The 16,424-nt window shown below is 34.8% G+C and overlaps 1 protein-coding gene across 9 annotated transcripts in view; it reads left to right on the forward strand.

The window, feature by feature from the left end:
- The window catches only part of STXBP5 (syntaxin binding protein 5), a 101,604-nt gene extending 86,123 nt beyond the window's left edge, over nt 1-15,481 (forward strand). For 5 of the 9 annotated variants that reach the window (XM_056486828.1, XM_056486819.1, XM_056486824.1 and 2 more), the window contains 7 exons: nt 2,264-2,314; nt 6,355-6,594; nt 7,996-8,359; nt 10,783-10,948; nt 11,732-11,843; nt 13,990-14,210; nt 14,715-15,481. In XM_056486828.1, the coding sequence (XP_056342803.1) occupies nt 2,264-2,314; nt 6,355-6,594; nt 7,996-8,359; nt 10,783-10,948; nt 11,732-11,843; nt 13,990-14,210; nt 14,715-14,756 (1,196 nt within the window). In that variant the 3' untranslated portion in view covers nt 14,757-15,481. The remainder of the gene's footprint in view (nt 1-2,263; nt 2,315-6,354; nt 6,595-7,995; nt 8,360-10,782; nt 10,949-11,731; nt 11,844-13,989; nt 14,211-14,714) is intronic. The other 4 variants (XM_056486821.1, XM_056486823.1, XM_056486826.1 and 1 more) reach the window with 1 other exon arrangement.
- The last annotated feature ends 943 nt before the right edge of the window (nt 15,482-16,424 follow it).

Raw genomic sequence — 16,424 nt, forward strand, 5'->3', positions numbered from 1 at the left:
CATTGCTATTGGAATAGGTTCTTATTCTCATTTACATTTGAATTATTGAGGTTTCTGACACATTAACATATGTTTTGAAATGTTGGGGGTTTTTTGCATAGCACAATAATTCACAATTTCCAGTAATGATATCCTTTTTAACAATTCATGTATCATCTTGTCCTATTAACAAGGCATAGTTCAGTGTATGTTGAAAATTGACAAATTTGTTTTATCTTACCAGTCTAGTTCACACAGCTGGCCTTTCAGAGGGGAACAAAAAGCTAAAACTGGATCTGCTCTCAGAATCCAACACATTTGCCTGTACTTGTTATTACATGTTATAATATCTGTGACCTTGAAGCTTTCTTTCCTTTCTTTCCTTTCTTTCCTTTCTTTCCTTTCTTTCTTTCCTTTCTTTCTTTCCTTTCTTTCCTTTCCTTTCCTTTCTTTCCTTTCTTTCCTTTCTTTCCTTTCTTTCTTTCTTCTTTCATCAGTTTTATCCCAATTTTTAAGATTGTGCTAAATGTTTCTGTTTGAAAAGGCAATAGTGACTGTACTGGTCTTCAATTAGTTAAATAGGTTAAGGTATTTTCACATGGTGAAAGCTGTAGAAAGCAAAAAAAAATCTCTAGTTATTTTCTGTGTAAATACTTGAGGTTTTCTTCAGTATCTCAGCTCTTACTATTTAAGTGTCTAACAGAGAAAACAACTGTTATGAGGCATGATTTAAGTTCAAGCTGACAGCAAAAAGTTGGGCTCGTCGTCAGTGGTGCTGTTGTGTACCCTGGTTTTCTGTTTGGATCTCTGAGCTCTGATCTGAAATAGGAGTTGATCTTGTTTGGAAGCAACCCTTGGCAGAATCCTCATTTAGATGAGTTAAGTTAGGTATTTGCTAATGCTCATGCAAGGATGAGGGTAGAAAACATGTAGTCAGGTTGCCCTTTATAGTTTCAGCCTGCACTAAAATAGGTGATTAGCATTTCTGCCTGAGAGTAAGTAATTTCAATTTAATTCAAACGTACTTTTAACATTGACACATAAAGGAAATTAGAAGATTATTTCTGGAGTCTAGTTCTCAAATTTTTATGATGTATGACAGGAATAAAACTGTTCAACTATTCAGATAACTAGCATTTGCAATATTGATGAGCATAATTGATGATACAGTGACTTATTTCACTTTTGGAAGGAGTGGAAGAAATTTTAAGTCACATTCTGTTCTTCAGGGTATGTTGAAATTGGAATGATTTCTGTTCAAGTAATAATTAGAATGAGGTAACTCAAATTTTAACAGAGAAAAGCAGTAGGATTCAGGCTGCTTTGAGTGATATCCATTACAAAGTACTCTTAGAATTATGAGGCTATGCTCAGTATCTACTTTAGGAAAAGAAGTATTACTCATGCAAGATCATAAAGAATTTAATGATAGATTAAAACTGAAGCATGTGGCTGGGAAATAAATTTAGAGTGTAGTCCTGGTCTAGCAGATAAACTATATCACAATAATTCCTTCTCCGGTAATTACTGAAAGAAAGATGGAAGGGATTTGTATGCCTGCTAGTTTATTTGTGATGTTTTTTGTAGCACCATTTGTTTGCATTATTCTGCAGTTTAAATGGACTGCAAGATTTCCCTTCCTGTAAAAATAATTTCTAAGTCAGGAATAAGTCAAAGTGAACTGTTTTTCATCTGAGCAGTATTATCAAGATCTTTCTGGTTTTATGAATGTGTTGCAAGTGTTTGTACACTGCTCGTTTTATGATTATTCTCTGTAATGTCTTAATTCTTCTAAGGTTGTGAATTTTATCTCAGGTGATTAGCTTTTTACATGTGCATTAATTTTAGTGTAATTTCAAGTTGTTTTTTTTTTCCATTTCAAATGCCTCAGGTTTGATCAGAAAGTAGGAGATAAGAAAGGGGGATGGGATCTTAAATTTTTGTGAGAATCGGTGCATATCCTTGCAATTCTGACCTTTCACCTGAGGAGTTAAAATTTGAGGTTGAGCCAAAGCCAAGTTCATCCAATCTATTAAATCCTGCCTGAAGAGAAATCAAGCTCAGAAAAAGTCATAAGGTGCTGCACTTAGGGATTTTGCTGTCTTCCCTAATTTAATTTGCACCCCTCACTTGAGGAAGTGAGGCTCTGCTTTAGTGGAAATCCTTTAAAGTACCTCAATTAATGTAATAAATAATTTTATATTAAATATTGCAAAAGAAGCAAATAAGGACCAGCAAAATTATGTTTATTCTTTTTAAAAAAAAGATATACTTCACTTTTCAGCAAAGATGTCCAGGAAGCTAAGTTTGCCAACTGAGTTAAAGCCTGATTTAGGTAAGTTTATATAGTTGATTTTATTTTTACTAAATCTGAATGTGAGTATGTTAAAGTAAGAGGCCTAAATTATGTAAGCTGTCATGACTTTATGTTGCATTTTTCTGAAGTGTAGAAATAAAATTTTAATTCCACTCTTTTTGGGGACTCTCAGGCACAAAATGTCTTTGGTGTCATCGTAAGGTAAGCCTACAATTCCTGTATATGGCTTATCACACTTTCATCATAATTTTTAGGGATCTGTCACTCACTTTATCTGTAGTGCTGTGATAGCAAAAGCGTGAATAAGCAGCATTAGAAAAATTGCTGCCTGTTTAGGACTATCTGATACACTTTAAATTGAAAAATGAAGTATCTTAACAAGATATGTTGAGGTGCTCTCAACAAATAGTTGGACATAGTTTTATAAATGTAAATTGTCTTGTGACCACTCTCTCTGAAGTAAAGCAATATACAGCTGTTTGGATGGATGACCAGTCTGAGAATTTATTTTTCTTGAAAATGCACAGTAACTTTTTAAAGAAGGATTAATTCAGTTGTGAGGTCTGTAGTACTGAAGGTCATTGTGTTGCCTAACTAAAGCAGCTTACAAATGAGTTGGTTGGGGTTTTTTAAATGCTTTAACTGCCAGCTGTTAGATCAGATCCAGCTTCTCTGACTTGTTCTCTAAAGATGTAGACCTGCAGTAATAAATGCAGCTGCCTTCTGCCTGCCACAGCTTGCTCCTCTTTCTGCAGCAGAATTGCTGCCACCAACCTAGCAGAAGACTGCAGCTGTAACACTGTGAGTTTGCCAGGTGCTGCTGCTGTCAACAAGGGGAGAAGTCCATGGGACTGGGGTATTCTGAAAATGAGCTGGACCACCCTGATTTACAATTACAGCTTGCTCCTCTCAGAGAAATGTGAAGTTGGAAGCAATTCTCAGAGATTCTTTGTCCAAGGATTGGCAAGGATCATTTGGCAGGGATACAGATGTTTTGATGATTTAACCTCTGATCTATACATGAGCCTCCAATAAATAAGTTTTTAGAAATATGCCAGACAAAGTTTCAATGTTGTGTAGTTCTAATTAAACAGATTTCCTGTTATTTAATCAAACTTCCTTGCTTCCATGTTAACTTTTTCTTGCCCTTCCCGCAGTAAACAGGTATAGCAAGTACTCCCTATCTTTGTTTATCTTTTTTTATGCTGTTGAAATCTGTCATCATATCTCTAATTTCATTTTTACAGATTTTTTTTTCTTTACAGAATTCAGTTCTTTCATCTTTAGGTTATGGTATCTCAACCCAGGGTGGCTTCTGTTTATCTCCTCTGGAACTGGAATTTTTCCTCATTATTCTAAGTTCAGTGTGTGGAAGTGTACTGATTTGACTGCAGCCATGTTGGCACAGAAGAGCGGAAGAATTTGACAACTCTTTTCAATATGTTTCTGTTGTTCCACACTATGTTTACTAATGGTTTAGGGATAATTTTGGTATAGGGTGAATTTCATATTTGGCGAACTGGAACACATTTATACTTAATTAGCCAATTGTAATTCTGCTGTTTTACTCACAGTTCTTTGATGGCAATAAGTACTTGAAAGTGTTACTTTTTTCCTAATGAAGACTGGTGAAAAGTGAATGCTGAATTTTTTTCAGCACTTTCCAATCTTGAAAGAGAGTGTTTTCCACATCACTTAATATTTGCTATTTGTTTTTTGTCACATCTTTTCTGATGAGCTCATAAAATAGTTTGTACCTTCTGCATTGTAATAGCCTTTGACTGGTTTTGATTTTGCGTGTATGTGAATATCTGTGCTTAGAGACCTCATTTTGTTCTGTGTAAAATTCTTCTAGGTTTTCAGGTCTGTAAATCACTTTCTTAAACAATTACGTTTCATTTTGCTTCTATCTTTTCTCATAATGATATAGCTTTTGCACAGTGTTCTGTGTTGGCTGGCTTGCATTTTTGTCACTTATGTGGCCATATTTACTGGCTGAAGCAGACAGCTGAAATGCCTTTCTCCTAAATTCATTATCCTTATCATGATCTCTGGTTTCTTTCCATGGCTTCTTGAAACCTACTATTCCATAATCTTGTTCTTTCAAGTTAGTTTTCTGTCTTTAGATCTTTAACCAGCTCCTTTTCCTTTCTGAACTGATAAAATCTAAGCTATGTGTTTCTGTATTTATTCTCCACTTTCTAAAACAGAACTTATCTTCATCATACCCTTGTCTGCATTATACCATTGCTTTTCAATGTTCTAATCCAGTGATTAAGATGCTACTGCCACTAGGTGCTATTCCTTGCTTTACTTCCTCAAAAGAGCCTCATCTTTCCATCCTTCTGATGCTGTGTCGTGATTCATCAAACTGCTCTTCCTCTTCATCTGAATCTAATCCATTTACAAACTTCTTCCTTGACTTCAGGATAAATAGGATGTACTAAAGCAGTTAAGCTTTCAAGCCTCTGTTCTCTCTTCTGTATGGATTGTCCACTCTCAAAAATGCCCATATTGTCTGACAAATTAATTTATATTGGTTTTCTCCTGTCCATTCTAATGCTTCTGGAATTTGTATACATGCTCTTCCAATCAACTCGCTAGAACTCACAAAAGCACATATAAAGCTATGCTTATTGCAGTTACTGTATGATTGATGATATTCAGACTGATTAATCCATGTTAAAGTTGAAAAAAACCATTCAAATAGCAAATAATCAAGCCTGAAAAAAACAAGCATATAAGAGGTGGTGGTCATTAGAAGACTTATAAAAACAAATTGTTGTTTTCATTGTTTTACACTGGATTTATTTGTTTTAATGTGAAAACTTAGTATGTCAACATCTGAGTGATTGAGTTAGTTTTTATAATCCATGTTTTATATTTGACAGCTAAAATTCAACAGGAAAGTGTTCTTTTTTATCCTTGTTGGAATGAGGCAATTATTTCCTGAGAAGATTCACTGTTTGTGTTAAGTAAATGTGTGTATTTAGTCAATTGAAATCTAGTATATATGCTTTCCAAATGCATGTTAGCTATTCTTTGTAGAAAGTTTTTCAATAATTAATGAAACTAACATAGTATTAGTTCCAAATAGTACATGGTTGAATGTTGTTCTTTAGCTCTTAATCCTGCTTTAAAATGTCAGTTGCATCTATACCCTACTCAAAAGAGTTTTGGGTTATTTTTTAGAAAGCATAATATAAATTACATCAAACTTTTGCTGGTGAGGGCTGTCCTGTACTAAAGTTTTTAATTATGAAATAAGAAATTATAGCATTAATTTGTGAATGCACAGATAAATTCAGTATCTACTGATATATTAGATATTGCCACTCCTACAGATAGCATACAGCAAGAGTGGAGCAGCACAATTTACTTTAAACATTAGAATTCACTGGTTGCTAAACAGTGAGCCAGACACCTGGAAAAGCTTTAGCGCTATTATTGGCCCTATGCTACAGGATTCCAAGTGGAAATCTTCAGCTTTGAATAGCAGTACCAGGTGCATTTAGTAGCATTTGTTTTCCTCTTACTAAAAGTTCAGGGTTGTGTAAATAACCTGTTAGATCTCCTGCACACAGTTTCCAAAAGTGAAACAATATTGTGAGTCACTACAGGTTCTGTGCTATCATACTGTGTGGATACCACTGCATTTCCTAAAGTAAAATAACTAATCTTAGGAAGATACAACTAATTGTGTTCCATGGGAGCCAATATTTTTTCATTTGACCAATGAACTAATTGGTAGAGAGGTTTGTAATTCAACTTCTGTAAAGGAGTACCATTTGATGATCTGGCTCTAGGAGAAAGAAATACACCTTAAAATTATTCATAATGATTACCTAATGGCAACCTCTCTAACAAAGATTGGATGCTTTACTCAAGAAACAGCTGGAAACTAGCAAATAAGGAAATATGACTAAGGAAGGACAGGGCTACAAAAATCATAGCATTATAGTTAGTATACAGTTGATGCTAAAGAACAAAAAAAAAACTAAATTCTCTTAATCCCTCCAATTTTCCATTCTTTTTAATTAATACTGATTTATTTTCAGATGTCAAAGACAACTCTTTCAGTCGCTCCCGGAGTTCTAGTGTAACTAGCATTGATAAAGAGTCACGCGAGGCAATTTCAGCTCTGCACTTTTGTGAGACTTTCACAAGAAAGGCTGATACATCACCTTCCCCATGCCTGTGGGTTGGCACCACGCTGGGTACCGTGCTTGTCATTGGACTGAACTTACCCCCAGGAGGAGAACAGAGACTTCTTCAGCCAGTCATTGTTTCTCCTAGTGGTATGTACAAAGCAAACAGGCTTTGATAAAGTATTGCTATTCTTCATATTTTTTTAAGAAACTCTTTTTGTTAAAGAAACTTCAATTATTGATTAATTAAAAATGTATATACCATTGACTTAGCTGATAAGTTTAACAAGCTAGACTGGTTACTTTGTTTTTCTCAAATTGGAAAAGTGGAAAGTACAATTTCATAAAATATAAAAATATAGCTTTAGTGTTTACTTGCTGAGAAAATAATGTTTGCGGTTGTTAAACAGAGATAGCAAAAGAGATTAATAGTATCAAATGTTTAGTTTATAACTTTTTTTAGTCAGGAGGTAAGAATAATCAATCAGTTTTCCTGCAGCAAGAAAAGGAAGTGAAAACCAAAGATGTAAATTGAACAACTAGCTTGAAATAGTAGTGATAAATATATTCCTTTGGATTGCTTTGAAAGGTCTTGTATCTTGTTTTTCTGATGCACAGTGACTGATTTTTTTGTAAATATGTATTAATGGTTTATTGGATATATTGTTAGTCGTAGATTTAGCTTTCCTGCTACCACTGTCTCTTGCAGAACATGCTGCTCTAGTCCATTTTACTACACAGATGGTATCAAACATAGAAATTGTAATGCTATTTGATTATAGGAATGATTAAGAGTGGACATCTAGACCATATATGGATTTGTGCCCATTGAGTGAGGTATTGGCAGCAGTAGTCAGATTTGGTAACATTTGGTCATAAAGGCAATGCTGCAGGCTAGGCAGTGTGTTTTCTCTTTGGATCTGCAGCATAATCCTTAAAAGATATTGCTTTATATTTTGTACTTAGGAAATGTTAATGTTGTTACTTATGTGTGAATAAATTAAAGTAAAATAAAATTTATTTGCTTCAGATCTGGCCTACAGAGACAGTGATTTAAACAGTAAGGAGGGAGAGCTTTTTCATTTCAAGCTAGAGAAGTGGATTCACGTGAACTACAGGTGGAGAAATTTAAAAAAAGGCACACGCTTGTTTCTGAAACAGTTGAAGGAAAAGGTGGTGCTCACCTTGGATTAGCAGCATTTATTGTTATTGTATGTTATTAAACATACCGAGTACTCATCAGGAGAGAATGAAATGAGTTGCATTGGTGACATTGAACTTAAATACAAATACATTTGCCTTGGAGTTAATGAAAGTGTATGCACCCACTTTACTCTTGAAAAACTGGTTTAACATTTTCCTGATTACATTTGTGCTTCATTGGTTTTTAGGTAAATGCCCAAGGTTTGTGTACATCTGTGTTTTGCTAGGGAGGCAAACTGAAGATCTTGTTTTCTTTTCATTATCCTCGCTTCTTAAAGGAATATTTTGTAGCTTAAAAAGCAATTCAGGAGAACTGTTTTAGAAATGTGCTCAACTACTCTTTCCTAGGAACCATCCTGAGGCTAAAAGGGGCAATCTTGAGAATGGCTTTTTTGGATACCACAGGATCTTTGGTCCCACCAGCACATGAACCCTGGAGAGAACACTACGAAGATAAAGATGAAAAAGAAAAAGCGAAAAAGCGACGACCTGTCTCAGTGTCCCCTTCTTCCTCTCAGGAAATCAGTGAAAACCAATATGCAGTGATATGTTCAGAAAAGCAAGCAAAAGTTATCTCACTGCCATCCCAGAACTGTATTTATAAGCAAAATATAACAGAGACTTCTTTTGTTCTTCGTGGAGACATAGTGTCATTGAATAACAGTATTTGCCTTGCATGTTTCTGTGCCAATGGACATATTATGACTTTTAGGTAAGACCTGTTTGATAACTTAAATATAAAAAGAGGAAATAGTCTTCTGCTTACACAGGTTCCTTTTCCACAGGATGATGAATTTTTAAAAAATTAGATTCACTCAGGGTTGATGATTCTCTTAACACTTGAGCCTGAATAATTTTGATTGCACATTCCTATTAGTTTTGTCTTTAAGACATGGAAAAATTTAGCACTTTAGCTCAAGTTAAATTCAACATATTGTTCCAAACAGGTGATACAGGTCCATGATTTTAAGTTTGTCTGAAAGTTGAATTTACTCTCTGATGGAAAAAACTGCCTGGATCCAGACTTTTAGCTTGTACCTGACCAGAATTCTGCCTATTTTTGTACAGCTATTTGCATCACCCTCGTGCCTCAATATTTTGTTGTGTAGCTTGCTTGTGTCTTAAAGGCCTTAAGCTCAAGCTACGAAGGCAAAATTAACTGCTAGTTGTATAGTATAAGTCATCATAGTTGTATAGTAAAAGTCATCTAAAGTAAGGGGTTTAAGTTATGAGTTGAAACATGTGTTGTAGTAGTAGTAGTAGTGGTGTTTAAATATACTTACATCTCACCTATGTAATTTTCATGTCCTTTATCATTGTGGCCTAATGATAAGATGAATGTGGAACGTGGCCCTATAACATTACGCCAGTAAACTTCCTAAAAGATTATTTTTAAGGCTTTCAGCTTGGAAAATTCTGTAAAAAATATTTCATTAGGAAGTTGTTAGGAGTAAAGCTAAAACTGATACAATCAAAACTTGCTTTTTAATTTTAGTATGTAAGTCTGTCAGTCCATTGGTGTATATCCCATGTTTTATGTATTCTAAACATCTCTACAAAATGCTACTCACCTTGCAGGGCAAGCAGTATTGTTTTTCCTAATTAAAACTAAACTTAGTAATGTTCAGATGCCATCTATTGAAACAAATCCTGTCTTCAGGATTCTCGTTGTTTTCTAATGAACTCTGCATATGTACTAAATTTTGAGTGCTGAATTGTTACCCTGTGTGGGGAAGTTTGACTCCAATGCTGGGCTCCCCTTCGTAAGCATGAATTGTTGCTGGGGAGTGGACCTTACATGCAGTTTGTGTAAAGTTGTCAGAGAACTGTATCATACCCAAGATGCCCAATATTTAATAACTGATATAAATTCAGATAGGACTTAGTAACAAACGAATCTGTAACAGAAACTATGAAAATGCTCTCATGGATGTCACGCTTGTCCTATCTGATCTAATGTTTTTGTATTTTGAAGCTGTAAGAATGTTTTATGTTCCTATTGATCTGAAGCAAAACACTTTCCTGTCACTTACTCTCTTAGGAATATTCTTATTTTAGATACATGTATGGCAGAGGTGTCATATCTGGGTGATATACTTACAAGAGAATGCTGTTTTTTATTTCTCACTTTTAAAGCTTGCCTCCAAAGGCAATCTCAGCATCATGCAAAAATAGAAAAAGCAAAAACAAAACAAGGCAGCCTGATACTGTTGTTACTGCATCTTTCTTTGGTTTTAACTTCAGTTTGCCCCTTGGCTGCTTTTTTAGTATCTAGAATTAACCTTATGTGGATGGTGTGTGTAACAGAAGCTGTTTATTGTATTATTGGGGTTGGCAGCTAACAACATTTGTAATTTTTTTTTAAGAAGAACGTCACAGGGAATGTTTGAGACAGTGTTTTATTTTGGGTTCTACTTGTCAAGAAACTAAGTGTTTTGTCCCTTCTTACTTCCATTTATTATCATGTTGAGGGAGTGGAATGTTTGGTAGGGGAATATTGTTCTAGCCCAAGTGTGCTGTCTGTTCTTCAGTAGATTGATACAGTAAGTACTGCAGTTACATGTACAGAATCAGAAGTACAAGGTAAGCAAACTTTGCTCTAAAAGGACTTTCTCTTCAATATCTAGTCAGAAAAATATTATGAATAAGATTGTTTGAGGCTACTGTATTCTGCTTTCCTTTGACAGCACACTCAAGTTATATTTCTAAATTTTCTCAAGGAAAGATCTTTTAGACTTGTATTTTTAGTTAAGGAGAAATTATTAACCTGAGAGAAGAGACAGGATGTTTAATTGTAAACTCTTGGTAGATACTTATCAAAATACCTTGGTAAGTATTAAGTAATGCTAATTCATTAAATAGTGAATTTGTGATTTACATGTTCAGACTATCATTTTTAAAAATGCTTTTAAATGCATCTTTGATGCAGATATTTAAATTTCACTTTTGAGGTGCTACCTTAAAAAATCTAATGCTCTGAGATTCTGTAACATCATTAAATGATACCTGTTTATGTGGTACTCATGCAGAGGGTGAAGAGAAAAAAATTACGTATTGTAGTTTGAAAATGAGCCATTTGATCAATAATAGACATTTCTGCTATATTTAATGGCCTTTTTAATTCTTTTCCTTAAGTTTGCCAAGTTTAAGGCCATTGTTGGATGTATATTACCTGCCATTGACCAATATGCGGATAGCCAGAACATTCTGCTTCACCAATAATGGACAAGCACTCTATCTTGTCTCACCAACTGAAATACAGAGACTCACCTACAGCCAAGAAACATGTGAAAATCTTCAGGTAATGAGCCCTTTTTTTTTTTTTTTTTAATCACTTTCTTAGATACATTCTGAGCTGAGCACTTAGGCATTTGTGCTTTCATTTCCATCTCCCTCCCCCGCTCTGTTTTCCTTTGCTGTAGAGTCTGATTCTGAATGAATCCCTTCTACCTTAAATTTTTGTTTCATCCATGCTTCTGTAGCTGAATCAGTTTCTTTCTTAATTTTGTTTTGATCAACAGGAAATTTCCTCCTTTAACATGCAGTTAAAATTCCCTTGATCAATTGATGCTGGGGGAGGTGTGTGCTGACACAAGTGGGAAATGCTAACTCAGGATATTTGAAGGAAGCTATTATGTTTCAGGGGTATTAACAGCTTGAAAAATTCTCAGTCATGCTTAACTTGGTAGTTGTATAGAATAATGAAACAGCAGAGTTGCATGCTCTACTTTCCTACGGCCACTAGGTTCTAAGTATTTGTAGATACAGTTTCAATAGAACAAAGTCAAGAGTCTTGCCCAAGTTGTTGAGGGGCAAATAAGCTTTACTCAAGTCAAGCATTTAAATGCATTTCTTTCCTTCTGAATTCCATGAGCTCTAAGCTTGCAACCAGCAGAAGCAGATGGTTTGGACAGATTTCATATGTTTTTATTTTTCTGTTTCCTACATCACCTTGCAAAGACAGATGCCCATTGAAGCATATTTATTTTGAAATTCAAATCCATTAAATAAATCGTGAAAGTGAAAGAATATTCCATTCTTTTTAATAATTTATGCCTTTTTATGTCTCTCTTTCATTGCAAAGGAAATGTTGGGTGAGCTCTTCACTCTTGTAGAAACACCAGAAGCACCAAACAGGGGGTTCTTTAAAGGCCTGTTTGGAGGTGGGGCACAGTCACTTGACAGAGAAGAACTCTGTAAGTTATTATTGTTATTTTTCTGGTATTTCTTCCCAAGGAAGGCAGTGATCCTTGATAAATGTATTACTGTGTTGTATTCCTATGTTACTTCTATGTTGATAGAACATTACCTTTGTGAAGAGGAAAGTAAAACAGGGAGTGACAAATAAGTTTTTCATAAATTTTGTTGTACGCCTTACCAACAAGATCAGATAAGTTGGTAGTTTTTCCACAGGTTCTTTCAGCTCACTTAATCAGCAGTAGATGAGTTGTTTCTTGTTTTATAATCTTGTTTTTATTCATCTTTATGAAGTGTGTAATACTGACCATGATTCTATTTATGCTGGTAAACTGAAAAGGACTGCTTTTGGAGAATTTTATTCTGGACAGTGAGAGAATTAAAACTTAAGTCTACTTCAGTTATTTCCCTGATTTTCCTTGCTTTACTTGTGCAGAGATGCCTTAGGAATGACAGCAAGGATAGAACCTGATATTTTGATTTTATGATATTTCAATTCAGTCCACAGTTTATAGGACAGTAAAATTCAGATTTGGCAAAATTTTCATTTCTTTATAATTTTCTCACTGTTTTTAATTATGCCTTTTTTTTTTTTTACTGTGGTGGCATTTAGCACTTTAATATATTTAAGTAAAATAGCTTCAATTTATTTACTTAGATATCTGCTAGATGCAACACCATATTATGCAAGCTTATTTTTAAGAACCTTTTTCTTATTAACGTGAAATGTATCTGTCAAAATGGACAAGGTGCTCTGCTAGTCCTTTCTTTTATGTTGGTTCTTTTGATTTCTACAGAGTAAAAATTAGACTTCATTACTTGAGCCTGCACATTTTGAGCAAATATCATATACTTAGAGGTCACTTTCTGTGTCAAAGGTTTCTTTTTTGGATGTTTTTATATATGTATATGTAATACTATGAAAGGTTGGTCAGGTATTCCATACAGAAATTTATGTGCACAAATTATAATTTAATATGACAGAGACAGAGGAAAAAGCTATCTCTTTATAAAGTTTCAAGTTTCCACCATTAAGTTTTGACTTGGATCTTTACAAGGAAAGTACTATTGAACGGAAGAAAAAAATCCTAATGAATTGTAGTCTGATAGAGTTCAATGACAATTCAAAAGACATTTGAGAATATCTTTAAAGTAGCCATATTTGCTGTGAGGGTCACAGCAGAATCTGTAATAAGTGAAATTATTTCTCTTTCTTATTTTGGGAATTCACAAAAAGATGTTTATGGTACTAATTTAAATGTAAATCATTCTTAATAGAAGCATAAAATCAAATCAGAGAGTCTTGTAATACTACATTAAAACATCTTTAACCAGTTAATATTATTTTTCCTAGAGGTGAAAAAAAGAAATATTCAAAGCATATTTCATTGTTTAAAACAACTACTCAGACTTCTGTAGTGTATACAATTCTGCATGAGATTGGCACATCAAGTATCTAGGTCAACTGGGTAGCTGATGTCCCATTATGAGCAAAGTCAATGTAGTCAGTGCCATCAATGGAGTCTGGAGCTGTTCAGCTGATCATTTGTGCTGATTTGTTCTTACAGCCATACTGTCTTTTTACATTTCTTTTTTTTGTTCCCAAGATCTTTACAATAATGACAGCATAGATACCTTATCTTCAGGCGTCTGCATATAAAATTGAATTGAACTTCCGTCAAAATAAATTTCTGCTGGTGGAATCATCCTGGCTGGCTTACATACCAGCAAAGCACTTCCAGAACTAACCACAACTTTTAGTTTCAAAATCCTGCTTTTTGTCTGTTGAGCTCAAAACATATTCCACGTGAAATTAGCTATATTGTGCTGGTGAATTGTTTATTGACCAATTCTACTTATGAACATGAGAATTTTAATTTCACTCTTGAGCTGTGAAGAGGTTACAGTTTTATAACCTGCCTGGAAACTTGAAAATATATTTAAATGTCTCAGTTCTAATGTAGCCATCTATTAGAGGAGTGAGTGTTGCTCATAGTCATACCTACAACTGAGTATTTGGTCTCCATGCAAAGAAATTACACCTCTTTATAAACCAGTTTATTTATAAACTAGTATAAACTATTTATGTAATAATGATAGAAAAAATTACTGTTCTGTATTTGCTGCTTTTTCAAATGCCTCCAGTTGGAGAATCAGCATCTGGGAAGGCATCAAGGAGTCTTGCCCAGCATATTCCAGGACCTGGGGGTATTGAAGGTGTCAAAGGTGCAGCATCTGGTGTGGTTGGTGAACTGGCACGAGCCCGGTTGGCACTGGATGAAAGAGGACAGAAACTGGGAGAACTGGAAGAAAAAACTGCAGCTATGCTTTACAGTGCTGATTCTTTCTCCAAACATGCTCATGAGGTATGTTAAACTGAACATTAAACTGATTGTCAAATAAATGCAAATTCTGCAAGTGACTAAGCTTCTAAATGTGGAACACAATCCCCATTACTGAAAGTTACTTATTGTCACTGAATTAATCAGAGGAATAATGCTTTATGTCAGATTCCTGCTGTCCTTAAGAAGGATCCTGTTGTATGCAAACCCTCTAAGAGTGAATTCAGTTTTTTCCCTCAGTAACTACCACAGAATAGCTGCGGTCATCAATTTTCTTGCTGACTTCTTTCCACACCCTGAACTCCTGTGCAACCTCTCCATTCTCCCAAAACTGTCTTTTTCTGAGGCTAGATCACCAGCAATGATGCTACCATTAGAAAATCCATCTTACTAAACACTATGTTCAGCAATGTGTTTGCAGCCTTGAGAAGCCTTGCTAAAATCCTTTCTCATGCTGCTTTGCTTTTTGTGTGGTCTGCTTTGGTATATTACAGAAACAGTAATTAGAAATTTATTTTGTTTTTCTAGATGATGCTGAAGTACAAAGACAAGAAGTGGTACCAATTCTGATGACTCTCATCAATCACATCTGTTTAATTTTGTCCTGATGAAAAAAATCTTGTTTTTTCATTAATTTTGGCAGGACCACTGAAATTTAAAGGAGTATTCACCATCGGATACTGTTGTTTCCTAGCACAAATGACACACTGTTTTACCTCAGTCCTGGCTTTAACTGAGGAGCTTTATATCTAAGAAACACACACACACGAAAAAGAAACTTGAGTGTTTCTTAGCTGTTGGTTAGCATAAAATTGGAACAGAGAAGGTAACTGGAACATGTGGAAAAGAGAGTAAAGGGAAATCGTGGTGAGATGGGCAGGGGCAATGCAGGGTCAATCCTGTGTTAATATTTCATATGCCAAAAGTTTTTGTGCTATTGTAATTGCTGCCAGTGTTATACCCTCCTGTAAGGAGAGGCAATAAATCAGGGGTCCAAGAGCTGGAATCAAGTTGTTTGTCTTGCTGGACAGTATCTGACTTACAATTACCCTCTCCAGGACTCGCTATATTTACCGTTATTGTTGAAGAAGAGTTGAAGTTTGCTGTCACTTCTTTCATTTGAAAAGCTGGAAGCTTGGAAGATTTCTTATTGAAAATTGTATACATAGTTGACTTGTGCATAGTCTTTTCTTGGACCCCTGATCTAGTATTCTTGTATTCACATCATATTCTGTGACGTGCAAAACAAAAGAATACGTAATTTTTGCATTAAAAAAGTCAAGTGAATAATATGACTGGAATGTGTCATGCTGGGAGTTTTCATTTGTGTTATGGCCGTGCAATGTGAAATGTGGTAACATCTTCCTTGTGGTAAGAATTCTTCAACTTCTGTTCAGTTAAATATTTTTTTTTGCCAAAAATAGTTATTGGTTCAGGTTGTGTAACATTTAGAATTGGCTGTGGGTTCCATTCATGCTGTGAGTTTTTATAAATGTTTAACAGAATGTATCTTTACAGCCATTAATTAAAATAGCTGAGATAGTTTTGCTCAAGACTTAAGTTCTAGATGCCCCTTTAGTCCTTTACTATGAAATCAGATAACCTTGGACTCAGGTTTTCAAAGTTTTACACACCATGGAGGTGCTGATGCATGACTAATGGCAAGCAAGCATCTAATAGTTAATAATTGTCAGTATGTTGTTTAGCAACTCTAAGTTCTGCCAGTAGTACTGTTTTACAAGTACCTGTCTCAGCCTCACCCAGCATTTAAGGCAGTTGTCCTAAAGTTTAGATTTGGTCTCTAAAGCAGTGTTTTCATTGTAAGCAGTGGCAAAGTGTGCACAAAAATTTTAGGAATTGCTGCAAAAATATTCAGTTTGGGTGAGGTAAATAATACAGCTGAGCTAACTTGTTAATGGCTACTGTACTAAAGCTATATCAGTGTGAATGACCAGGGAATCTCTTTTAAAAAGAGAGGATTCCTTAAAATAAATGCTTGCATTTCAAAAATTATTTTAGACCTTTTTCCTTGAAGTAGGAATAATTACTGATTGGTTTTGTTTTATAAAAGGGAGTACTTAGAAGCTGATAGGTCTACATTATCTGAAATTCATCACTTGGGTTTGCTTCTCCAGGCATTGCATTTTGTGCACTTTTTCAACAAACTTTCTGAATGTTCCCAAAGCAAAACCTTGGTTATATTTGTGTTGTGAAGTGATGTTGCAGGTACACAGATAA

Source organism: Oenanthe melanoleuca, chromosome 3 (assembly GCF_029582105.1).
Source record: "Oenanthe melanoleuca isolate GR-GAL-2019-014 chromosome 3, OMel1.0, whole genome shotgun sequence".
Taxonomy (NCBI): Eukaryota; Metazoa; Chordata; class Aves; order Passeriformes; family Muscicapidae; genus Oenanthe; species Oenanthe melanoleuca.